The sequence below is a fragment of the Rutilus rutilus genome (genome assembly GCF_951802725.1).
Source record: "Rutilus rutilus genome assembly, chromosome: 2".
Taxonomy (NCBI): Eukaryota; Metazoa; Chordata; class Actinopteri; order Cypriniformes; family Leuciscidae; genus Rutilus; species Rutilus rutilus.
In genome coordinates, this window is record NC_140210.1 from 42,544,359 (window position 1) to 42,571,020 (window position 26,662).

Sequence of the window (26,662 nt, forward strand, 5' to 3'; positions counted from 1 at the left end):
CTTATAATACTTACAATATGTATATGCACCACATGATTTCACATTAATAATATTCATGCATTTTTTAAGTTTGTTTAAGTGAAATAGTTTATGGGACCAGGTTTTGAGAGAAAAAAAAATACTTTTATTCAGCTATGATGTATTAAATTGATTAGAAGTAAAGACATAATGTTAAAAAAGATTTCTATTTCAAATAAATGCTGTTCTTTTGAGCTTTCAGAAATAATAAATAAAATACATTTCCACAAAAATATTAATTTATAATTCTTGAGTATCAAATCATCATATTAGACTGATTTCTGAAGGATCATGTGACACTGAAGACTGGAGTAATGATGCTGAAAATTCAGCTTTGATCACAGGAATAAATTACTTTTTTCAATATATTCAAATAGAAAACAGTTATTTCACAATATTACTGTTTTTAATGCATTTTTTTTATCAAATAAATACAGCCTTGGTGTGCATAAGAAACATCAGCATAAGAAACTTATTTCAAACACATCAGTACATAAGAAACTGAGATAGCTGTCTGAGGTCATACCTTAAGAGCTTCCCAAATTAGTCATCTTCTAAGCACATCCTTATCGAATTATTGTGTGTGTACCGTAAAGAGGCTCTGAGAGAGTGAGAGAGCTGACGGGAAGTCACGATCTTACAGAAAAGAAAAGAACAAGGCTGTCCTTTGCCTCTTTCACAAAAGAAAGAGCTTGTGTGATCAAAGAATGTTGTTTCTTACAATCATTTGCACTGTTTAATACCAGATCTCTTCATGACCATAGAGCTGAACTAGACAGGATGGCAAACAATCTTTTTTTAAACAGATTTCCCAAACACAGTTTTCCCCATCTGCCATTGGTCAAAGAAACAGGTAGTCCCGCCTCAAATTCACACCATTGGTTGAGCGATAGGGATTTGCCTGGTTACTAGTGTGAGCATCATCAGTTAATTCTGTAACACCAAAATGGAGACATGAAGCATCTTCAATTCTACTTAAAAATACACTTTCATTCATGCTATGTATTCATATTCATATGGCATCTTGGTTGCGCACTTCCACTTCAAGACCTCGCAAATACGAGCATTTACATTCATAATATAGCTTTATTTAGCCATTTGACATTTTTGTAAAGCTCTTGTAGAAAATATTATCCTCAAACAACTGTTCAAGGTGAAGGATTGTAATTTAGGATCTGTGTTTTACTGACAGAGTCTGTTTATTCAGTTTTAACTGCTACTTGTGATCTACAGGTGCTTATTAAAGGGTTCGGAGTTCATCTTAGAGACCTGTGCAATTCCACATCTCTGGAGGATTTCGTGACCATTGCCGACAAGGACGTGTCTCAGCTGACGCAAAACATCATCTGTCAATCATCTGCTGAATGGCTGAACGACGCAGAGAACAACTTCCTGTCCAACTTGGACTTCCTGAAGCCAATACGGGTAAGGAAATACAATTGTTAAGTAATAACATATTCATAGGCCTAAGTCTTATTTAGTTAATTCATTGACGTTACAAGAACTAGAATATGGGAATAGATGAATGTTCAAATGTTAATGATTGCTGAGTTGATAATGAGCTTTTATGTCCCATATGTTTCACATAAAAGTTGCTTACTGGACTACAATAAAAGCACAGGAATTCGCCAGTTCAATAAACCAATTACGTACAAACTAGGGCAAGTGTATATTTTTGTAATATGGACCCAGTGAACTTTGTCAGGTCTGTAAGCTCAACAGAATAACATTGTGGTCACATAATGGCCACTTTTACATAATTTGTTTTTGTAAATCAGAATAATTATTTCAGCATATTTGTGCATGAAAAGGGAGCCACAGTGACCATCAGCCAAGAATATTCACCTATTGATGTCTTTGTGTATGTTCGCTTTAGACTGAATGTTTTCTTTGTTTTTGAGTAATGAGATTTCAAGATGCCAGGTCACTACTATCTTTGCACAGCAATTTAGTTATGCAAGCAAGTGGACAATGAGATCTTTGACATGTTTCCTCTAAATCGCGACAGTATAGCCCTAGTAACAGCTTAACACATGAAAGATGCTTAATGCAAATGTCTTCACGTGTATTTTACTGTTTCCGTAAACATACACTGAAAGCAAAATACACTGCTACAGTAAAAACCACAGCGAAAAACACAAAGAAATGTCACGTTGCTTTCTATTTCACCATCTATATTATTATGATGGTTTTAAGTTCATTTTGGTAGTTGGTATTTTAACATTATATCACTTAATTAAATATATAAATAACAGGCATTCCATTATAACAGAAACATTGTCAGTATTTTTTTACTGTGAATTTCTGGCAGCCGATAATTACGCTGAAAAATTATCGTAATTTTAACGGTAAAAAAAATGTGAACCCGGTAATGTGGTTATGCTACGGTAAAAACCTGTTAATTGGTTTACAGTAACTTCCCTTACTCTAAACAGTGTCATTTCATGTCATTTTACAGTAAAATACTACTTAAATGTACAGTTTACAGTAACTTATCCTATCATTTACGGTTAAAAAAGTAGTCGTTTTTCATTGAAATAAATAAGTTTGGTAACACTTTATTTTACAGTGTCTTTGTTACACATGTTACATGTACTTGCTATAGTAATAACAATTAATTATGCATAATCACTTAATGCATTTAACCCTAAACCAAACCCTAAGTACATGTTGTTAATTAATATTACTCAGTACATATAATTGTGCTGTAACAAGGACACCTTAAAATAAAGTGAAACCATTTGTTTCTTCTAGTTTTTTTTTTCTTATCAGTCGTGTACATTAGGGTTTTATGCTGGATTTTATGTTGTTAAATTAATGTTTATTGCATTATTGTAGTTACCATGATGGTGTTTAGTATTAACGCTGTTCACCCTCTAAATCGTTAAAACTTAAAATGTTGGGGGGTTGTTACCATAAATTTCACAGGATCATTGTCATAGTAAAATGTGTACAATATGATTCCCTTGATGAGCTAATAATGTCTTTTTTGCTCATGTTTTGGTCATGCAGAAAGATGTCAAGTCCGACCCAAAGATTATCCAGGATGTGTCCATAGCAACAGACAGCCTGCTGGAGAGTTTGGGAGCATTAGCGGTCGAGGTACGTTCCCTCTGAAATATCCCTCACCCCACTTTTGGAGACCGAACTAGACACCAGAGTGAAGTCTTTAATTCCCACCCCAGCTTCCCAAATGATCTTATCCCGTATTAGACCAGTGGATCTGGATTAGTCGCAAAGCACAAATTAAAAACATGTACCGATTAAAAGTATTTTGCTGTAAAGCAATAGGAATCAAATAATGTTTAAATGGCAATTATGATTATATTACCAGTCTAATATTCCAAACTGCTAGTCATGGAAATGCAACATGCAAAAATATTGTGCTTTGCATCGAGACAAATGATAATCATTAAGCTTTTTGCTTTGCCCTAAATCAGTTTATAACAAGACTTTTGCTTAAAAGGACAAAAAGTTAATAAATAGCTAGTTCGGTTAGCATCCCAAACCTCTCTGTGCCCTGGAAACCAAGGAGCTGACGCTTGACATTTCAGCTGTACACGGCCAACTCTGTGTTTCTGCTCTCATGTATTTGGTGATGAGAATTTAGAAACCAAACCTGAGTGTTAAGTGCGTTAGCAGCAGTAGTTTGGCCCATCACAAGACTTCCAGTTCCTGCCAGCACTGGGCTAAAGTGCAGAGCTCGACAAATGTTAACTAACTTGTCTTTAGAACAAAACAGGGACGGGGTTTTTTCCTTCTCTTCTACTTCCACATCATCACACGGGGCATTTGTTCACAGGGAATGTGTCTTACAAGCAATCTCTTTCCAGTTAGTCATAGTTTTAGCGTTTTAAACAGAAATTGAATTGACACCAACGCTGCGCTGGCCGTCATTAGTTCCTCTTTGTTCTCACACAAGAGCTGAACTCCAGTAACCCTCACTTAAGCCAGCAGCGAGAGGTTACTTCAGGTCGTGCTTTATTTCTCCAGTTACCCTGCCTTGTTTGCATGTCTGTCTGGCCTCCAGGGCTTCCTCAGACACCTCGTGATAGCTTACAGGTGACAGATAACAATAGGGCTCTTTTATGGCTAACAGTCGCATACGGAAGAGAGGGATGAATCCTTCCCTAATGAGACCCCTGGATGATGTGGGAAAAGAGACTGTGAGCTCATCCTTTTAGTAAAAAAAAATAATAATTCTTTATTTTTAATTTTTTTATATATACATTTTCGGTAGGGATGCACGATATATCGGCCACCATATCGGTATTGGACGATATATGTTCATTTTTAATCAAATAATGGATTATGTCCTTCAGCTGAGACACTTCAGATGCTCACTGTTTGCCATGATGGTTTTGAATTGCTTGAAATATGATTTGAATTACTTCAAAAAAGTAACATACAGTAAAGTGCAACATGTGCAGCACAAATATGTCATATAGGCTACATAAAATTATAATGAGAACATTATAATTGTGTGCTTGGGACATGGATTTTAATGGTTAGACTTTTGTTTTTGTAATCAGGCTCTCAAAAATTAAATAAAAATTTAGATTTATCGGCCAATAAAGAGTTATCGGTATCGGTCAACATTTTCATATCTATGCATCCCAAATTTTTTTATTTTCTTTCTATAGTTTTTATTAATTTGATTTCAGTTTTAGTTTTACTTCTTTAGTATTTCAAGTTAAACTAAAGGACAATGAGAACAACTGGTTTTTACTGGTGTGAGGGCGGAGCAACCTGTCACTCACATGAGATCGACCAATAGCAAACCACAACCTTCCAATCAATTCCTCACGGACAAAATCAAGTCCTGCCTACATTTGTTCTTGTTTGAGAAGCCGTTTCACTCGGATATACGACACAATAGGGAAGAAAAGACCATTGCAACTTCTGTTTTATGCCGACAATAACCCTGTTACCGGATATCGATGTCTAAAATAACTTTGGTTTGTGATTCATATTGGCTGAGTTCATTCCCTGTTGTAATAAATGGAAAACTGAAGATAAGTAAATGAAGCCGGCAGTAAAGCTCTTTGTGTGTTCACTTCTCAGATGGGTTGATGATGGTGATTTTGGGAATTGCACATGACAAAGGTGTTTACAGCCCTGTGAATCATATTAACTCATCATTTACAAACCTGACTGACTACAACCCTTCTACACAAACGTTCAAACAAGCACTTATGTAACACTGCGTGAAACCATCCATTTATTTCAGTATGAAAACACTCTCATCAGCATCATACCATCATTCTCATAACCCATGTTTCCCACATGCATCCATTAATGTGATGGAAATGTCAGAAAGCAGTTTATTATGGTCTTTTGTCCTCTTGAGTTGTCTTTCGGTTTCATCAGGAGGATGACCGATAGTAACCTCGTCCTCGGCAGGCAGGCATGCGTGAGCGTGTTACAGCAGCGTCTCTGTTCAGCTTGTCACAATACTCCCTTGCATTCCTCTCCAAGCACTTGATGACCCAAAAAACACTTACATTTATCCTCTATTTTTACGCTTTTGTTCAGTTTTTCTCTCAGTACGTAAACATATTTAACTGTCATTATTTTCTTAGCTTCAATACGCTAAAAACCTGTATAGGCCGCTATGTTTGTGGAAAACAAAATGAGAATTTTTAATAAATATTCATGCAACTTTTTTACAATCTGCCATAGTCTCTGTATAGTGACTCAAAAATACCATAACATTTTCATTAAAGTGGTTCATGTACAATATCCCAGTGGAACAGACTTTAATATAAGTCATTATTCACTGAAAGTGAATGCAAATAAGAACATTATAAACGAATAACAACTTACATTTAGTTTGTTCCTCACACAAAGCTTTTGTATGGCTTTACAAGACTGGAAGTCTCACGCAAATTTCTCTTTTTGTGTTTCACGTTAAAAAACAACATATATCATGACATATGGGTGAGGAAATAATGACAGAATAAAAATAAAGAATAACGATTGCGCAATTCAGACATCCAGAAGAAATAAGCATGTATTATTATGTTTGGGTTTAGTCAGCATCATAACACCCTTCAGCTGACGGTGACAACACTTCATAACAATTACACCTGGTGACGCATAGAGATATAAAATGCAGGCCAGCACGTGGACTACACACTTCAGGACTCAAAAACAAGACATTGAGCTTGTATTCGTTTGGACTGGACGAACAAGATCATTTAACGGGACAGCAAGTGTTAGCAATTAATATTAGTCTTACCCTTTCCTAAAGCAGCTGTAACAGTGAATGACGTACTTTGAAAGAACTGAATAAACACAGTCATTATGTCATGCGGTGTGCCTAGATGTTTGCATTTGGTTTCCTGTCATCAGACAAACTGTTCCAAGCTATTCTTTAGCATAAGCAAACATTTTGTGATGTTCGACAAGCTCTTCACTTACTTGATATTCAAGGAAATGTGCGTTTTCGATGAGATTAATAACATCAGTCTGTTTTTCTGATAGACTGTATTGCCTTCGAACCACTTCAAGCTTCAAAACTACTGACTGGCTAGGCTCTCAAGCAAACATCAAAGTTTGTGTATTGTTTGACACTGTAATAATATTTCACAATATGACTGTTTTCACAGTATTTTTGATCAAATAACTTCTGCCTTGGTGAGAATAAGAGATTTTCAGACTCCAAACTTTTGAACCCTGGTGTATACAAATATAGATTTTATACTGAAAATGAAGGACTTTTTTTGATTCTCTTAAAGGTGCATTGTTGAATATTTAGGAGGATCTTTTGTTAGAAATGCAATATAATATACACAACTATGTTTTCAGTGGTGTATAAAGACCTTACATAATGAACCGTTGTGTTTTTATTACCTTAGAATGAGCCATTTCTATCTACATACACCGCGGGTCCCCTTACATTGAAATGCGTCGACATGTTTCTACGGTAGCCCTAAACGGACAAACGCGTTTCGTCACAATGTTGTACTTAATGCAAAGAAGCTAGTTAAAGTCAGCGAATAAAACACTGGCACAATGATGAACAAGTAACAATAATATTTGCAATAACATATCGTTTTACTGAATAATTAAGTAAATATATATTTTTTATTTATCTTTGTAAAGAAACCTCGTTGCTTAACTGGCTACTCTCTGCTGTCTCAGACGACGACATCTTTTCCTGTCGGCCACCGTAACTTCTGTTGGTTGCAATTCACAACCTCACCACTAGATGCCGCTAAAATGTACACACTGCACCTTTAAGTGATAAAACTTGTCTCATTGTTTCCCAGTTTATCAGTATGAAGAGCTGGCGGGACATGCGCAACGAGATCATGTACCTGACGGGCAACAGCACGCAGTCCCCAAACCACATGTACCAGGCCGTGTCCCGCATCGTCTGCGGGCACCCGGAGGGCGGAGGCCTGAAGATCAAGTCCCTCAACTGGTACGAGGATAACAACTACAAGGCCTTGTTCGGCAGCTACGGCAATGACAACGACAGCGAGCCGGCTTCCGCTTACGACAACTCCTCCAGTGAGCCAAGTTCTAATTCTCTCTTTTCCTTCACTTGTGAATGCAAAATGTGTCACGTCCCCTGCTAAATTGTTTTAAAAAACTTGTCATCTCTCCATTAGCGCCCTACTGCAACAACGTGATGAAGGGCCTGGAGTCGAGTCCCATATCGCGCATGATTTGGAGAGCTCTGAAGCCGCTGCTCATGGGAAAGATCTTGTACACCCCCGACACTCCTGCCACCCAGAGGATCATACAAGAGGTCAGGCTCAGTGTTACATGTGCTTATTACTGTATGTTAAACTAGTGTTGACCAGGTTTCTGTGAGTCAAAGATTTGAACTCACATACTCATTCTGTATTATTTTCTATTTTCAATATTTTATTCTAATCATCAGATCATGTCATGATGACACCAGTCATCAGAACTAGTGTTATTTTATGATTATTATTTATATACTAGTGCTGTCAAATCGAATAATTGCGATTAATCGCATCTAACAGTTTGTAAATATATATTTATATGTGTGAATGCATGTGTGTGTTTATATATTTATATATAAACACAGTATATATATATTATAGAATTACAAACTTTTATGTTAGATGTGATTAATCGCGATTAATCGATTTGACAGCCCCATTATATACTATTATAGTATTTATTAATGTGTTGAATTACATCTTTATATATATTTTATTTTATTTTAAGTTTTAGTAATTTTGTTATGTGCTTTAGTTTTGTTATATTTATTTTTTTGCTAGTAAGTTAGTAAGTTTTGTTAGTAAGTTTAGTACTTAAACTTTATTTGAGTTAAATTAGCTGCCAAGGCAACATATAGAATTTTTTTCAAGGTTTTTCATCTAACATTTAAATATTTTATTTTGACTTTATTTAAATGAATGAAAATATAACAAAATGCAAGAATATTTATATATTTCCTGAAAAAGTTGTGTATTGTGTACTGTATTGTGGACACTTGTTGATGCTTTTCACTGCACAATATTTTAAAATAACCTTTTAAATTATTGATAAAATTATCAAATAAACTTCATTTCAATTCATTTCATTGAAAGATATGTAAGCACAATTTATATTCATCCACCAAAATAATTTCGAGTATTCAAGCAGAAACCTGTAGATCAAGATTTTGAATATCATGAGAAATAGTATGTCCATATTTGAGCAAATATCTGAAGTATATATATACAATATTTTTTTATATATATTTTGTATGATATCCATACAATATATATATATCCATATTCCAGCAATCCCCAGCAGTACCTTAACGTCTGGAAGGCCTGGGTCTAGAAGACCATCCTAAAGCCGGGCTCAGACTACAGGAGTTTCAGGTCGATTTATGCCCGAAAAATCGCGTCCAGGGCATCAATCGGTTCAGATGTTTGGCCCAGATTACCTGGTAAAGTGATGCGGTTACAGATCAACAGATCTTAAACCTCCCGATCTGCTCGCGGACACATCGGGGTCGCCCCGACAATATCAAACATGTTTGATATTTACGATTTTAAATCGGGATGATTACGACTGTGATTATGTCAGTGCTTACATAATAGACAATGAGAGACTACAAGGAGTCTACAAGGAGACGGAAGTGACGAACTTTTGAAATGGCGACCGCGAAACAACAAGGGTCCGAGATGGAGATTGAGGAACGGCTGGTCGAAATGTATCAACAACACGACTGCCTTTATAACGTCTCCTCATAATGTCTACAGCAAATTGCCGCGACACAGTATCCATTTTGTTCGATCACGTGAGGTGCTAAATCTGGCATGATGATCTACGAGTATCTTGTAGTGTGTGATGCGCCACGATTTTCAAATCTTGTAGTGTGTGCAGGTTTGAGATTTGAAAGAAGAAAATCGGTGCAGATGTGCGTGATGCAACCAGATTTCACAGTCGGTTAAGATTCAAAACTCCTTAGGTCTGAGCCCGGTTTAACTGTGTCTCTCTATTTCTCTCAGGTCAATAAGACGTTTCAAGAGTTCGGCGTGCTCAGGGACCTCGGGGGCATGTGGGAAGAGATGAGACCCAAACTCTGGAGCTTTATGGAAAACAGTGAGGAAATGGACCTTGTGCGGGTGAGTCATACACACACACACACACACACACAAAAGACACTGTTCCTGTTAGTCTGTTAGTCACCTCTGAGCACATGATTTTGTGAAAGTAGCTCAAATTGTGAACTTCACACTGCCACCTTTTGGAGGTAAGCGGTACTGCGCTTTAACCTCCCTACTGAACTCACATGGCACACAACGTGTGGCGCTCTGCGGGATGCATACTTATTAGTGGAGATCTTCAAACCCTTGGAGTATTCGAAGGACCTATTTGTGCCTAATCGAATGAAAAAGTGTGTTAGGTTGGGAGTTTTGTTGTCGTAGGCACAAAATGCACAATTGTGCAATAATGCGAGGTTGTGCAAAAAAATTACATAAATAAATAAATGAATACAAATGTAGGTTAAAATAAATAAAGTGAATGCATAATACATCTAACAGTACAATATAATAATGAGTATAAAAAATCTAACTTAACAAAAAATAAATATTTTCCAAATAATATTTTGGACATTATGACATTTATTATAATATTAATTTTTTAACAGTATATATAGTATTCAGGTATAAGTGTGAAATGATACAATTAAAAAATATATTTGATTTCACAGTTTTGTTGACATTTTGTTTTTGTTTACATTTATTGATGCACTAGATTAAAATAAAATAAATAAACATTAGAATAAAATAAACACGTAAATAATACATATAAAAGTACAATGAGTAGAAAAAAACTAATATTTTCCAAATATTTTAGACATCTTTGTTATAAATTTTTCGCAGTATGAAGTGTGTATTAAAATGTATACAAATATTATTATATCATAGTTTTGTTTACATTTGGTCTTTTTGTTACATTTATTGATTCACTAATTTATAATAGCAGAAGCAGTGTCTTTTACAGCTACAGTAGCTACGTAATATTTTTGTATGTATCGATTAAGTGAATACAATTTTCCTAAACAGACGCTCCTCCAGAACAACGCTAGCGCTCGCTTCTTCAATGCCAAGCTGAGCGGGACAGACTGGCGCGTGGAGGATGTGTCCAGCTTCTTGTCCAAGGCTTCAGAGGACAAGCGTCCTCATGGGACGGCGTACACCTGGAGAGAGGCGTTCAACGAGACGGATCAGGCCATCCAAACCATCTCTCGGTTCATGGAGGTACACATATGCACAAACCGAACTCCATTCATGCATCTAGGAATTTTTTCTGTTGAACACTAGGGTTTGATCTCATTATATGTGAGCATGGATTACATCTAGTCCTTTAAAACTGGATCAGCAGGATTATGTGGGCATCTTGTGATCTTTGCTAATCAATTTAACGTTTCTAAGAAAACCGAATCCACGCTTTAAGTGCCTGTCTTATTTTTCTGGGTCAGTGTGTCGCCCTGTCAGAAAGAAACGGTTCTCAGTTCCCCACTGAATTACAGTTACAAATCAATTATGCCGCACTCCAACAGAAAACCACCAAAGCAAGTCATTCCAGTCTAAAGTCAGATGGATTGACTGATTATTTTGTGATGTAGGACCACATTTACTAACAGCTTTTGGCATTAAAAAACTACTGTCAGGATTTACTAAAGACACGCAGTGCAAATTAGCGCTGAAAAGGCGTGGACAAGTTTTAGAGTATTTAAATGAATCATGCAAGGTGATTTACTAAGGTTTGCGCTAGGCAATTTACTGGTATTTGCGCCATTATTTAACGCCGAAAAAAGCCTGTTTTAAACCAGATGCATTATGGAAATTATCCGACTGCGTCTGTTTTTTTAATATGCGTGCCGATTTCCACTCCCATCTGCACTTTTATGGGATTTAGTAGGGGGGGAATTGGTCCAGATTATTTGATTGCCAGAATTGAGGATCACTGATTTAACCTGACTCCGACTTCTTTCTGATAAACTTTTCAATTTCCTCCCCTGAAGTGTGTGAACTTGGACAAGTTGGAGCCGGTGGCTAATGAAGAACGCTTGGTAAACAAGTCCATGCATCTGCTGGACGACCGCAAGTTCTGGGCTGGAATAGTGTTTCCTGACATGCAGTCCAACACGTCTGATCTGCCGCCCCACATCAACTACAAGATACGCATGGACATTGATAATGTGGAGCGCACTAACAAGATCAAGGATGGGTATGATAGGCTACGTTTTTTCTAATCACGCTACGAATTCGTCCGTACAGCTTCCGTATGGAGAAAATGAATGATGTGATTGTGTTTGCCGTAGATATTGGGATCCCGGTCCTCGAGCGGACCCGTTTGAGGATATGCGGTACATCTGGGGCGGCTTCTCTTACCTGCAGGATGTGATTGAACACGGGATCATACGAGCTCTGACGGGAAGCAAGGAGAAAACTGGAGTTTACATCCAGCAGATGCCTTATCCCTGCTATGTGGACGACGTGTAAGAAATATCATAATGCAGCCTTTACATTAATTTAATACTCTGTACATTCATGATCAGGTTCAGAAAAAAAAACAAGTGAGGGACCCCATCCGTAAAATTTAAAAGGCAACTATATGTTTCCATGCATAAAGACCCAATTTATACTGTGGAAAAACTCATATTTTGTGTAAAATATATTTTATTAATATTTCCTTTTACATTAAATCAGTTTTTTTCTACTCACTATAGTATTGTTAACTGTATGTATTTATTTATATTTTGTATTATTTATTTATTTATTTAAACATTTAATTATATATTTGTAATATTTTTATATTCAATATTTTATTTGTATTAATTCATTCAAAGGCAGCTAACTACTAAGTTGTCATACCAACTGAAATAAGTGATGTTGCTAACCGAAGAATGTGATACTATAATCATAAAATTACAAATATTGTCACAAGAATGCTAAATTATTCACTACTTTGAGCTCGTTTGCCCTAAACGAGGTATCTTAGCAGATATCTTTTGGCTATCGTTCGTGCTGAAGGCGTAACCCACCCTGTCTCCTCTTCCCTAGTTTCCTGCGGATAATGAGCCGCTCCATGCCTCTGTTCATGACCCTGGCCTGGATGTACTCGGTGGCCATCATCATCAAGGGTGTGGTGTACGAGAAGGAAGCACGGCTCAAGGAGACCATGAGGATTATGGGTTTGGATAATGGGATCTTGTGGCTGAGCTGGTTCATCAGTAGTCTGATACCACTGCTCATCAGCGCCGCCCTACTGGTGCTCATCCTGAAGGTGTGCATTGCTCCGTTCCTATAGTAAAAATATAACCCTAACAACAACAACTCAAGATGGTTTTGTTTCTCGTATTGTGCTCAGATGGGGAATCTCCTGCCGTACAGCGACCCTGGCGTAGTCTACTTGTTCCTGGCTTCCTTTGCCGTTGTGACCATCATGCAGTGTTTCTTGATCAGCACGCTTTTCTCGCGCGCTAACCTCGCCGCGGCCTGCGGAGGCATCATATACTTCACCCTCTACCTTCCCTATGTGCTGTGCGTGGCCTGGCAGGATTACGTGGGTTTTGGCGCCAAAGTAGTAGCGGTGAGTGTGAATTATGTGAATGTTATACATGTGAATATGAATGTTATACATTATACATCCTCATGTGAGGCGTCTATATAGTTTCTTGTATGAAGACCCAATATATAGTTTGAAAAATTAATATTATAAAAATGTCTAGATTTGGAAAATATTTATTTACTTTTTTCATTATAATGTAATTTGTATTTGTTTATTTTAATGTAGTTTTTATTTATTTACTTGTTTATTTTAAGCTAATCTTACTTTTTTTTAATAGCATTTGTTTATTAATTATATTCTATTATTTATTATTTACTTATTTATTGTAATAATATTATTTATTTGATTACTTATTTTAACCAAATTTTTCTTATTTATTTATTTATTTATTTATTTTAGTCTATTTATTTTAATTGTTTAATTGTTTCTATTCTGTTCAATTAAGTAAATTTTCTACTCATTATAGTACTCTATTTATGTATTATTTATTTACTTATTTTATTTTAATCAAATTCTTATGTATTCATTTAAATCTGTTATTTATTTATTTATTATAGTACATATTTTATTTATTATTTATTTATTTATATACTTATATAACCTAATATTTCTTTACTTATTTATACTTATTTAATCTATATTTTATTAATTAATTTGAATCTAAGTATTATTTACATAATTATTTTAATCTATTTTTTTATCAAAAGATTTATTTTCTATGCAGTTAAATTAAGTTGAAGTATTTTCTACTCATTACATTACTGCCCTGTTAGATGTATTATTTATTTACTTAATTATTTTAATGTAATATTTATTTATTTTCATCTTGATTATTATTATAATTTTTTTTTTTTTTTTAAATAAACCCGTGCCCTGTGCTGTGTGTGTGTGTGTTTGACCCGACGCACTGAAGGCCTCTGCCTGTCTCTCCTCAGAGCCTCTTGTCTCCGGTGGCGTTCGGCTTCGGCTGCGAGTACTTCGCTCTGTTCGAGGAGCAGGGAGTGGGAATACAGTGGAGTAACCTTCTCTCCAGCCCCATGCAGGAGGACAGCTACAGCCTCACCACCTCCATCTCACTCATGCTCTTCGACGCTGTGCTCTACGCCATCATGACCTGGTACATTGAAGCGGTGTTTCCAGGTTAGTGGCATTTGGTTAATATATAATTCATGCTTGCAAGATATTGGATGGCTTTGTGAGGTTTCTAATGGTGTAAAAAATGTCAATCTCACAGGCCAATTTGGCATCCCACGTCCCTGGTACTTCCCTTTCACCAAGTCCTACTGGTGTGGAGAGAAATGTGGTTGGATTGCAGCAGCGCCGACCAACAATAAAGAAAATGCTGAAGGTATTAAAAATCTTGGTTGTGTTCATTATTTTTGACAGTACTGAACTTGGTTCAGAAAAATATGTTTAACCAAAAGCTATTGGATGTGCGCACTGTAAAATCTAAATATTGAGTGTAAACGCTGACATATGCGGTTTGATTTATCTTCTAGCTGTGTGCATTGAAGAGGAACCAGCCCACCTGGATCCAGGTGTTTACATCGAGAACCTGGTGAAGGTCTACAGCAACGGCAAACTGGCAGTGGATGGTTTGACTCTAGGTTTTTACGAGGGTCAGATCACCTCCTTCCTGGGCCACAATGGCGCTGGAAAAACCACAACCATGTAAGACAACTCAACGCAAGATCTTAACAACATCTGATGCTAATAATGTGTTTAATGTAATAAGATAAGCTCAATATTTCTTGCTCTCTTAGGTCTATCCTCACTGGCCTGTTCCCACCCACCTCGGGCACTGCTTATATCCAGGGCAAAGACATCCGCACCGATCTGAACGCTATACGTCAAAACCTGGGCGTGTGTCCGCAGCATAACGTCCTCTTTAGCATGTACGATGCCACCAAAAACACATTTTAGAAGCTCAGTTGTTCTGTGCATGTGACAAAATAAAAGCTTACTAGCTCTAGATTTAGACTGTGTTCTCGTCTATGTGTTTTAGGCTCACCGTGGAGGAACACATCTGGTTTTATGCACGTCTGAAGGGTTTGCCTGAGGAGAAGGTGAAATCGGAGATGGAGCAGATCTTGATGGACCTCGGCCTGCCTCATAAAAGCAAATCTCGCACAAACCAGCTCTCAGGTGCGGAAATTATGAGATTTTGCTGTACCATTTATACAATCTTTAGTGTTTCCATTTATGCTCACCAAGGCTCCATTTATTTAATGAAAAATACAAGTAAAAAATTTAATATTGTGAAATATTATTACAATTTAAAATAACTGTTTTTAATTTGAATATATGTTAAAATGTAATTTATTCCTGTGATCAAAGCTGAATTTTCAGCATCATTACTCCAGTCTTCAGTGTCACATGATCCTTCAGAAATCAGTATAATATGCGGATTTGATGCTCAAGAAACATTTCTGATTATTATCAGTTGTGTTGCTTCATATTTTTGTGGAAATTATTTTTTGATGAACAGAAATTTCAAAAGAACATAATTTGTTTGAAATAGAAATTTTGTAACATTATAAATGTCTTTACTGTCATTTTTGCTCAATTTAATGCCTCCTTGATAATGTATCAACCAAGTTATGCATTTCCATCAAAAACAGCTGTATTATGATATGAAAATACTAGGATGAAACAGTAACAAGACTAACCGCTATGGTCCTTACAGGAGGAATGCAGAGGAAGTTATCAGTTGCGCTGGCGTTTGTTGGAGGCTCAAAGGTTGTGATCCTGGATGAACCGACCGCTGGAGTCGATCCTTACGCTCGCCGTGGGATCTGGGACCTGCTGCTGAAGTATCGTCCAGGTACATGCCGATTCTGTCCAACCCAACGTTGTCGTGATGTTCTTCCCGAAACGTTCCTTTAACCCCTGTCGTTTTTCCTTCAGGTCGCACGATCATCCTGTCCACCCACCACATGGACGAAGCTGATATCCTGGGGGATCGTATCGCCATCATCTCCCATGGGAAGCTGTGCTGTGTGGGTTCCTCTCTGTTCCTCAAGACCCATCTGGGAACGGGATACTACCTGACGCTGGTGAAGAAAGACTTCGATCTCTCCGCAAGCTCCTGCCGCACCTCCAACAGCACCGTCTCCTATTCCAAAGCAAGTCTCAAGAAGGTAGGAATGGTTTTTAATGTACATTTTGGCTATAAAGGAGTGGATAATCTTCATAATTATATTGCTCTCTCCATCTGAAAACTTCATATTTTTATGATTTTCTTTGTCTCTGTAGGAGGACAGTGTATCTGAGAGCAGTTCTGATGCTGGGCTTGGCAGCGACCATGAAAGCGAAACCACCACCATAGGTATTTATCAGGGTTATTATTGTTATAGTGATAGTAAAGTTCACCCAAAAATAAAAAATCTGTCATCACTTACTTACCCTCAAATTGTTCCAAACCTGTATGAGTTTCTTTCTTCTGTTGAACACAAAAGAAGATGTTGGTAACCAGACAGTTGACGCATCCAATGTCCACAAAACTCTTTACAGATATTTAAGACTGTGCTTAGAAGGATACTAAAAAAAATGGCCATTTAAAAAAGATAATAGTAAATAACACTTGTATGTAGAGTTAATACACTTTTAAAGGGATAGTTCACCCAAAAATAAATGAAAGTCCTTTCATTATTTACCCTCATGTTATTCCAAACTCATTTGTTTCTAGTCATACATGGTTTTTAATGCTTTCTCAACTCTTTCCATATTCCAGATGTCTCCCTGATCTCCAATGTGATTTTCAAGCACGTCCCTTCAGCCAGACTAGTAGAAGATATGGGTCATGAGATCATGTACGTTCTGCCTTACGAGTCTGCCAAAGCTGGAGAGTTCGTGGAGCTCTTCCATGAGATCGACGACCGGCTCACCGACCTCGGCATTTCCAGCTATGGCATCTCCGACACCACACTGGAAGAGGTACCATCACTGAATATCCACCCGTTCTATTGATTCCGTTCATTCCATGCAAGAATGTGAATATAATTGGTTTGTGTTTGTGATTATTTTGAGCAGATTTTCCTCAAAGTGGCAGAAGACAGCGGTGTCGATGTTGAAATCTCAGGTACAACCGAACACATTTCTCTTTTTATGAATGAATGAATGAATGAGGCATTTATATAGCGCTTTCATATGTACTACTGTACACCCAAAGCGCTTTACAGTCATATCAGGGAATCTCTCCTCAACCCCCACCAGTGTGCAGCATCCACTTGGATGAGGTGTCTTTGGAAACACGTAGAGTTACTATGTTTTTCCCATTATGTTGTCGATCAGATGGAACTCTACCAGCACGCAGGAACCGCAGACACGCTTTTGGGGACCATCAGAGCTGCCTGAAGCCTTTTACTGAAGACGACTTTGATCTCAATGACTCAGAAGGTGATCCAGGTAGTTACTTTACCCATCCTTCATCCATCACACTTATTTTGAGCTCTGAACCATCATCTCATGTCTTTAGATAAATCAGTTCATGTGAAGAAAATGTAGCTTGGCAATGTATTGAATATTTACTCTATTTTGACTTAATACTGAAATATTATAAATATCTTAGTATCATGGTAAATATTTTCAGTGATTAATTTGGAGTACAAAAGTTCAAAAGTTTGGAATAATTAAGATTTTTTTTTAAATGTTTAAGTGTCCTGCTCACCAAGGCTGCATTTATTGTTAAAAAATGCAGTAAAAACAGTACTATTGTGAGATATTATTACAGTTCATATGAATAAATGTTAAAGTAAAATGAAATGTATTCCTCTGATCAAAGCTGAATTTTCAGCATCATTACTCCAGTCTTCAGTGTCACATGATCCTTCAGAAATCATTCTAATATGATGATTTGATCAAATTATCAATGTTGAAAATAATTGTTCAGCTTCATATTTTTGTGGAAACCATAATAAATTTTTTAGGATTTTTTTTTTATGAATATGAAGGAAAAAAGCAGCTTTTATTTGTATTAGAAATCTTAAAATAATATTCAGTATAAAATATATTATAAATTTCTTTCTTTTTTTAAATGACCCCAAACTTTTGAACTATGGTATAAATAGATAAATATTATATTTCTGTTTATTGCTATATACTGTAGTGGATTTTCCCCTAAAACCCGACTATCTAGCGTCTACAAATCGACACTTAATAAATAAAACTGTTGCGTCTACTCATCGACACAGAGCGTCTACAAATCGACACTTAATAACCTTTATACTCCAGCTCTTTGCGTCTTCAGTCGACAACTGGCCGAGTCTCTTACCCTAACTTACTTGCTTCCCTAAACTGACCTGCTGCGCAGCAGAAATGAACAGACAGGCTTTCAGCAAATGTCCTTTAAATGCTTTAATAACGGCCGGGAGAGTCTTTGAGCAGGTCTCAGAGAAACTCTCCCAAGAAGAATCAAGGCTGGAGGATCTCAGACAAATTCCATTGAGACATCCCACCGTAAAACACATATACAACAGTTTTTATAGTATAGAGGTATGACATAAATGTCAGGCTGCATTACATAATTTCCCCACTATTTGATTGGTTCTTCATATGCAAACCCCTCTGTTACTAGGTAAAGCAAATTCTGATCTTGTGATAACTTCATCTGATAATCATAAGATTCTAACAGACTGTCTAGTTTCATTTCCCAAAACGATGTTATTTTTACATACATACGCACATAGTCAAAGACACAAGGTTTCCATTGGTTTCGTACAGTACATCCTGTTCCATTGTTAGATGTTAAATAAGGTTAGATGTTAGAAACATGGTTAGTTTAATATACAGTTTAAAATTTCCACGACAATACTCTTACACATATTCTGATGACACTTTAGATTAGGATCCAATTCTCTCTATTAACTACAACTTTTGCCTCAAACTCCTGATTACTGCTTATTAATAGTCAGTAAAGTAGTTGTTAAGTTTAGGTATTGGGTAGAATTAGGGATGTGGAATGTGGTCATGCAGAATAAGTTATTAATATGTGCTTTATAAGTACTAATAAACAGGCAATATCCTAGTAATATGCATGCTAATAAGCAACTAGTTAATAGTGAAAATTGGACCCTGAACTAAAGTGTTACCCATATTGTTTGTGCTTATTTACTGGAAGACAATGTCAAATGAAAAACCTTTTTTCTTTTGGTGCACCTGCAGAATCACGTGAGACGGACTGGTTGGGCGGCGCTGATGGGAAAGGCTCGTACCAGGTGAAGGGCTGGAGTCTGAAGAGACAGCAGTTCGTGGCTTTGCTCTGGAAACGCTTCCTGTACGCCCGACGTTCCCGGAAAGGTTTCTTTGCTCAGGTATGTTGTTCATGTAATATTCCATTTTAAGATTTTCCTGTGTTGTCTGTTTGCAATTTCTAATTATGTCCTTAAAAAAAAACGTATCATTCCAGATCGTTCTTCCGGCTGTGTTCGTGTGCATCGCCCTGGTCTTCAGTCTCATTGTCCCACCGTTTGGAAAGTATCCCAGTCTCGCTCTGGAGCCCAGCATGTATGAGGAGCAGTTCGCCTTCTTCAGGTACACGCTACCATCCACACACTTGAGTCTGCGGTTTGATTCCCATGAGTCTTTGAGAGTCTAATGATTGGTTTCTCGCTACAGCAATGATGCACCAGAGGACAGGCATACAAACAGCTTACTTGAAGCTCTGATGGACAGTCCGGCTTACAACGAACAATGCACAGATCAGCAGAACGATGTGTGAGTCTTCAAACCCTTTCCTCATATCGCTTTGCTGTAGTGCAAATTAAAAAGAGCAGCTGGCATTCTCAGATAGAGATATTAATGATTACATTCACAGTTTACACTGGAACGGTAACCCAAAAAATGATAACATCTAAATTAACTGGTTTTATTCAAGCCAAAAATATAATTTAGCATCATTGAATCAACCTAAATACATTAATTTATAACAACAACATTTATTTTTATGGGTTTAAATCAACTAAAAAGGTTACCACTTTTTACAGTTTAGAACATCAACTATTTAATTTTATTGACAATCGACTTTGAAAATTCCTATAATTAAAATCCTCGTCTCTATAGGGAGATCATATATACTGTACATTTGATTATCCAATAAGTTGAAAAAGTTTTACATTTGTGAATTTAAATTTTATTTTTATAATTTAATGTAGTGTGCAATTTGAAAACTATTATTTATTAATCATTAAATATTTATTTATGTATTTTTTTGTGTGTGAAACAGTAGCAAATCATGTCCGATTAAAGATGGAGAGTGGGAGGTTCCAGAGATTCCCGAGACCGTTCAGGACATTTTCCTAAACGGGAACTGGAGTATGGAAAACCCATCGCCTCTGTGCGAGTGCAGTTGCGAAGGAAGGAAAAAGATGCTTCCCGAGTGTCCGCCAGGAGCAGGAGGTCTGCCGCCCCCTCAGGTAGACATATTCACCAAATATTGCTCTATTATTTTTGATTTGTATCATTATGTTTCAGTGACAGCACAACAATGTGTTCATTGGCTTTTTCTTCTGATATTCCTTAGATTAAAGTCACCGCTGATGAAACCTTGCAGAATCTGACTGGCAGAAATATGTCAGACTACTTGGTGAAAACATACGCACAGATTATTGGGAAAAGGTGGGTTAAGCAAATCCAGAAATAAAGAGTTCCTGGCTTTCATTCTCATGGCAGCGCTTTAACTCAGTCTTGTTTTGTCTGTTCAGCTTGAAGAACAAGCTCTGGGTCAACGAATTCAGGTATGCTTATCACTTCAGATTTGAAATTGATGAGGAAAATAATAATAATGCAGGGTTAGATTTGAACCTCAAATCTCTTTCTCATTGGCTGTCCTACAGGTATGGTGGATTCTCATTGGGTGCCAGAAGCTCACAGGCCCTCCCCCCTGGCGACGAGATCAGCGATGCCATCTCTCACATTCGTAAACGCTTCAGTCTTCAAGCGGTATGTCTAACTTTGTCGGCCCACGCTCATGTTTACGATGTTTCAACATAAACTATGGCCCATATTGGAGTCAGTTGTTGCCCAATGTTTGGGATTTACTTGCCTTAACCCTGTCTTTGTTTTGCAACCCATAGGGTACCGCAGCTGACCGCTTTCTGGGAAGCCTGTCGATTTTTATCCAAGGGCTTGATACCAAGAACAATGTAAAGGTGTGTACACTGCATTCTGCGCTGGATGTGTTTCTCTGACCATACAGACATGCGTAGATGTCCTAGTCATGATGAAAGCTTGCACTCTTTATACGAGCTGGGAAACAAAGACGTTAAAAGACTTACAAGTGCTTGATTGTGTAAACGTATCTTGGCACGAGTGTTTTGGCAATGCTATTTCTGCACAGCTTAAGTTATTGTCCAAGAGAAAATCGGCTAAACTTAAGATGTCATTATAGAATTGTTATTGTAAGGTATTTATGTCTTTACTTTAAGATTTTTAATGACTAATATTAATATTAAGGATTTTTTATATATAAATAATGCCAATATATGTATTGTTGTATATGTTGTATGTATATATATAATTGTTATTATTTTAAGTTGTTAAGTTTAAGACTTGTAGGTCTTTATTATATTTTAATTAACAATATATATATATAGTTTTTTAATTACTAATATTGAACCTTAGACCTAATTATATAAAATGATTATATTTACATTTACATTATATAAATAAAGTAAAGAACTACAAGTACATAAATAACTTAAAATAAAAATGTATATCTTATGAGTATAAATCCAAGAGGTGAACTGACACGTTGTAGGCTTTGTTAACGTTGAGGCCAAAGTTATCTATTTTTTGTAGATGGAACAGTCTATTATTATGCCAGAACTCATAAACACTGATGATTGCACAATGTCAAGGAGCTTTAAGGGCTTTTGCTGCTCTGTAAGAGCAAGAAGACTGACGTGATTGTGTGCTCTTCCAGATCTGGTTCAATAATAAGGGCTGGCACAGTATCGGAGCGTTCCTCAATGTCATGAACAATGCCGTCCTGCGTGCTAATCTGCCCCCCGGCCCGGAGCGCTCCAAGTTCGGCATCAAAGCTTTCAACCATCCGCTCAACCTCACCAAAGAGCAGCTCTCTCAGGTGGCGCTGTAAGTAAATCTGAAAGCACCCTGATCACACACTCAAACCCATGTACATGCACAGTCTCGATCTCTGACCTTTGATCCCATCCCATCCCAGAATGACAACCTCAGTTGACGTGCTGGTGTCCATCTGCGTCATATTCGCCATGTCCTTCGTCCCGGCTAGCTTTGTGGTGTTCCTCATCCAGGAGCGAGTGAATAAAGCCAAACACATGCAGTTCATCAGCGGAGTACAGCCCTTCCTCTACTGGCTAGCCAACTTTGTTTGGGACATGGTGAGCATGTTGTAAAATGGTATAATCTTACTCAAAATGAGCTCAAATGGCTTTTGACTGACTACATCTTTGTTCTTTAGTGCAACTACATTGTCCCGGCGACCCTGGTCATCATAATCTTCCTCTGTTTCCAACAAGAGGCCTATGTGTCCTCCACCAATCTTCCTGTTCTTGCTCTCCTGCTGTTGCTCTATGGGTAAGATGGGCTACAAATTGCCTTACTATCTAGTAGGGGTGTCACAGGTCACAGTTCGGCACGTACCTCAGTTTTGAGATCATGGTTTGATACGAGTTCGGTACAAAAGGAAAACCAACAGATAAGCGTAAGACATAATTCTAAACTATAAAGAGTCTATTTTAAATTGTGCTCTTTTAAAATAAAGAAAGCAAACGAGATGCCGCTTCCTGCCGTCCCAGTTTCCTATCTGTGAATTTTGTGGAGCACGTCACAAAAATTAATCAAAACTCAGTGTATATAGGCTACTAGCAAGCTCTTGCGAGGCATCTGAACTCGTTTTGGGTTGGTGCATATATCGTCTCTCTCTTCAGTTCTTTTCCCTGTTTTGGTGGTTAGCAAACAGTGTTGCATTGCCGCGCGCACCCTCTTCTGGATTGGAGTGTGTATCGCCAGTGACTGACTGTATTCGTCATCTGACTCTATGCACCGAACCGTGACGGTTCAGGATGAATACGCATACCGTTACACCCCTACTATAGAAAACATTTAAATAGAAAACAGATATTTTAAATTGAAATATTTCCAAAAATATGTCACTAATATGTAAGCTTTGGCCATGTGCATTTCTTTGTGTCCATCTAGGTGGTCCATAACACCCCTGATGTACCCAGCATCATTCTTCTTTAAGATTCCCAGTACAGCATATGTGGTTTTGACCAGCGTTAACATCCTCATCGGGATAAATGGCAGCGTATCCACATTTGTCCTGGAGCTTTTTGGCAGCAATGTAAGTTCATATTTCTCAGCTGTGCTTGATTTATATATCTTCTAACTAATATGATCTAATTTGTGATGACAATAGTTCAGCTCTTCACAAAAGAAACCCTAAACTAACTGTGGATGTTTCTTGTCATTTTTATTTCAGGAGATTGGAGGCATCAACGACATCTTGAAGAACGTGTTCCTGATCTTCCCTCACTTCTGTTTGGGCAGGGGTCTCATTGACATGGTGAAGAACCAAGCCATGTCTGACGCACTGGAGAGATTTGGTGTGTACCATTCCCACAAACACATGATTCAGTTTAGCCAATCAAATCCTAATTATTTTTTTAACGAACGTTCTCAGAACTTTGGCTGACGTTCTGGCAAGGTTCTCTCAAAGTTCTGAGCCAAAGTTCTTTCATTAACGCTATTAGAACGTTTGTTCAAAGTTATCTGGTCTTTATCAATGTTTAGCACAAACATAATTTAAAAATCGTTTTTCAGAAACATTTTGGTTGGATGTTCGTCTACTGATCTAGTATACACTCCTTTTGAAAAGTTTGGTGTGTTTTTACAAAGATTGTAATACTTTTATTCAGCAAGGATGCGTTCAACTGATCAAAAATTACATTTATAGTGTTAAAAAAATCTGTTTTAAATGCATGCTGTTCTTTTGAACTTTCTATTCATCAAATAATCCTTAAAAAATTAGGGTTTCTTTACACAAAAATATGAAGCAGCACAACCGTTTCTAACTGATAATAATCAGAAATGTTTTTTGAGCAGCAAATCATCATATTAGAATGATTTCTGAAGGATCATGTGACACTGAAGACTGAAGACTGCTGAAAATTCAGCTTTGATCACAGGAATAAATTACATTATAAAATATATTAAAATATAAAACAGTTATTATAAATTGTAATAATGTTACTGTATTATTGATCAAATGCAGCCTTGTTGAGCATAAAAAAGACTTCTTAAAAATCGTTAAAATCGTTCATGGAATGTTTTTTTTTTTCTGAAATATTTTAGTTGTATGTTCATTTTATGTTTTTTAAATGTTACTACTTGTTACAGAATGTTCAGAGAACATTCAAAAGTAACGTTTCCATAATGTTTGCAAAATGACCAAATGGAACATTCACATAAAACTTTTTTTTTTTGAATGTTCAATGTTCACAACATTTTCATAACGTAATGGGAATGTTAGAAAAACATATATATATATTTTTAGCTTGGAATTTAGTGGAGTTGAAAGTGTTTTTTGGTTTGAATTGCTGGTGTTGGTTTAATTTGGGGCCCAGGTCAAAGTGACATCTTTTTGTGGACATAACATGTCCTGGATCATTTCCATGGAAAATCATTAGGATCGCAGCTGCTCAAATGTGTTTTCCTCATTCTAAAATAAGCATCAGGGTCGAATGTAACAAAATTTAGTTTATAGACCTTGGCTCATTTCCAAAACCTAGTAAGCTGCCTATAGCGGTGTTTTTCTGGGTCTGCTTCTTCTGACATGATGTTTCTGAATGTTTCCAGGTGAGAATCGATTCCGCTCTCCTCTGGCGTGGGACATGGTGGGCAAAAATCTCTTTGCCATGGCCTTAGAGGGATTGATTTTCTTCTGCATTACCGTCCTGATCCAGTACCGTTTCTGCATCAAGGCTAGGTGACAATACTTTAATACCCTCACTGTGCCAAGCAATTTTAAATATATGTAAAATCTGTTTTTAATGTATCTAATACATGTTCTGTTGTGGTATTAATAGGCCGATTAGCACTAAGCTGAAGCCCATCGGAGAGGAGGATGAGGATGTGGCCAGAGAAAGACAGAGGATTCTGGGTGGAGGAGGACAGACTGATATTCTGGAGCTCAAACAACTCACCAAGGTGAGCAACATCTCACACCTTCTACATACACATTATATATATATATATATATATATATATATATATATATATATATATATATATATATATATATATATATATATATTTATATTAGTGGCTCAAGCAAGCTTATGTCACATAATAATTATAGCATCAGTATTGTTGTTCAGTTAAAATAATAATAATATTGCTGATTCTGCAGGTGTATAAGAGGAAGCAGAAGCCAGCTGTCGACAGACTGTGTGTGGGAATCCCACCAGGAGAGGTGAGATCATATATCTGTCTTCTTAGTTAATGAAGAACTGTTTTTAGTTTAGTTGGGCCAGTCTTGTATGATTAGAATTATGGTTTAGATGATATTATGTTCTTTCACCAGTGTTTCGGGTTGCTCGGTGTGAACGGAGCTGGAAAGACAAGCACCTTCAAGATGCTCACAGGAGATTCAGTTGTCTCTAGTGGAGAGGCCTACTTGGCAGGAAAAAGGTAAATTAATTAAAACATCATGTTACTGCTTTCCTAATACTGTAAATAAGACCCCCTTTTTTTTTACTTTGAAGTTGTCGATATGCTAGTATTCCGACATTGTTTTCCATCATGCATAGTATGTACATGACGTGTTTTTAAGTGACCTTTTTTATAACAATAGCAACTTTTGGCTTGTTTTCTGCAGCGTGCTGACAGAGATTGATGAAGTGCATCAGAAAATGGGCTATTGCCCGCAGTTTGACGCCATCAACGACCTGCTGACTGGCCGAGAACATCTGGAGTTTTACGCCATCCTGCGGGGCGTCCCTGAGAAAGAAGTGTGCGAGGTCAGTCTTTAGCTGTCCTTGAGAGGGAAAGTCTTGTGTTGCTGCTGATTATCGAGGGACCTGATTGGTTGTTTGTTCGTCGCAGGTGGCGGATTGGGGCATTCGTAAACTGGGCCTGATGAAGTATGTAGACAAAGCTGCAGGAAGCTACAGCGGGGGAAACATGAGGAAGCTTTCCACCGCTATGGCGCTCATTGGAGGACCGCCAGTGGTGTTCTTGGTGAGTGTGCAGATATATCCAACTTTGTATTTGAATAAACCAGTGGTTTTCTACTAGTGCATGATACACCGAAAATTTGTAATAGGTCTGTTCTGATCATGGAGAACAGGGAAAAACAAGGCTTCATGTGAATAATAAAATGCAAATGCAACTATGCAATTGTGCATAGAAAGTATAGCATAACAAATAAAAGCTAAATTACATCAAAATTATATTAGCAGCATTTAAATGAAAGAGCAAAATGTGAATAAAATGCCAAGGTATAGCAAATTAACATGTTTTATACCAATCACAATGTGCTTTGTGAGGTGAATTTTTGGCTGTCAAGAGCATGAAACTTGGAGCAAAACCAGAGCAAACCCTG

General features: G+C 37.1%; 1 protein-coding gene across 3 annotated transcripts in view; it reads left to right on the forward strand.

Moving 5' to 3' along the window:
• Window positions 1-26,662, forward strand: part of abca1a (ATP-binding cassette, sub-family A (ABC1), member 1A) — a 43,526-nt gene that overhangs the window by 11,742 nt on the left and 5,122 nt on the right. Inside the window, exons 7-46 of one of the 3 annotated variants that reach the window (XM_084402012.1) lie at window positions 1,252-1,443; window positions 3,031-3,120; window positions 7,293-7,536; window positions 7,638-7,777; window positions 9,504-9,620; window positions 10,566-10,760; window positions 11,528-11,733; window positions 11,828-12,004; window positions 12,570-12,792; window positions 12,877-13,098; window positions 14,013-14,217; window positions 14,312-14,425; window positions 14,577-14,748; window positions 14,841-14,972; window positions 15,083-15,222; window positions 15,764-15,901; window positions 15,985-16,217; window positions 16,333-16,405; window positions 16,811-17,013; window positions 17,110-17,158; window positions 17,371-17,484; window positions 19,240-19,388; window positions 19,484-19,608; window positions 19,693-19,791; window positions 20,300-20,489; window positions 20,597-20,691; window positions 20,778-20,810; window positions 20,910-21,015; window positions 21,150-21,224; window positions 21,998-22,167; window positions 22,259-22,436; window positions 22,517-22,632; window positions 23,257-23,401; window positions 23,540-23,663; window positions 24,916-25,045; window positions 25,146-25,266; window positions 25,469-25,531; window positions 25,643-25,749; window positions 25,937-26,078; window positions 26,164-26,298. In XM_084402012.1, the coding sequence (XP_084258138.1) occupies window positions 1,252-1,443; window positions 3,031-3,120; window positions 7,293-7,536; window positions 7,638-7,777; window positions 9,504-9,620; window positions 10,566-10,760; window positions 11,528-11,733; window positions 11,828-12,004; window positions 12,570-12,792; window positions 12,877-13,098; window positions 14,013-14,217; window positions 14,312-14,425; window positions 14,577-14,748; window positions 14,841-14,972; window positions 15,083-15,222; window positions 15,764-15,901; window positions 15,985-16,217; window positions 16,333-16,405; window positions 16,811-17,013; window positions 17,110-17,158; window positions 17,371-17,484; window positions 19,240-19,388; window positions 19,484-19,608; window positions 19,693-19,791; window positions 20,300-20,489; window positions 20,597-20,691; window positions 20,778-20,810; window positions 20,910-21,015; window positions 21,150-21,224; window positions 21,998-22,167; window positions 22,259-22,436; window positions 22,517-22,632; window positions 23,257-23,401; window positions 23,540-23,663; window positions 24,916-25,045; window positions 25,146-25,266; window positions 25,469-25,531; window positions 25,643-25,749; window positions 25,937-26,078; window positions 26,164-26,298 (5,682 nt within the window). The remainder of the gene's footprint in view (window positions 1-1,251; window positions 1,444-3,030; window positions 3,121-7,292; window positions 7,537-7,637; window positions 7,778-9,503; window positions 9,621-10,565; window positions 10,761-11,527; window positions 11,734-11,827; window positions 12,005-12,569; window positions 12,793-12,876; window positions 13,099-14,012; window positions 14,218-14,311; window positions 14,426-14,576; window positions 14,749-14,840; window positions 14,973-15,082; window positions 15,223-15,763; window positions 15,902-15,984; window positions 16,218-16,332; window positions 16,406-16,810; window positions 17,014-17,109; window positions 17,159-17,370; window positions 17,485-19,239; window positions 19,389-19,483; window positions 19,609-19,692; window positions 19,792-20,299; window positions 20,490-20,596; window positions 20,692-20,777; window positions 20,811-20,909; window positions 21,016-21,149; window positions 21,225-21,997; window positions 22,168-22,258; window positions 22,437-22,516; window positions 22,633-23,256; window positions 23,402-23,539; window positions 23,664-24,915; window positions 25,046-25,145; window positions 25,267-25,468; window positions 25,532-25,642; window positions 25,750-25,936; window positions 26,079-26,163; window positions 26,299-26,662) is intronic. The other 2 variants (XM_084402013.1, XM_084402014.1) reach the window with 2 other exon arrangements.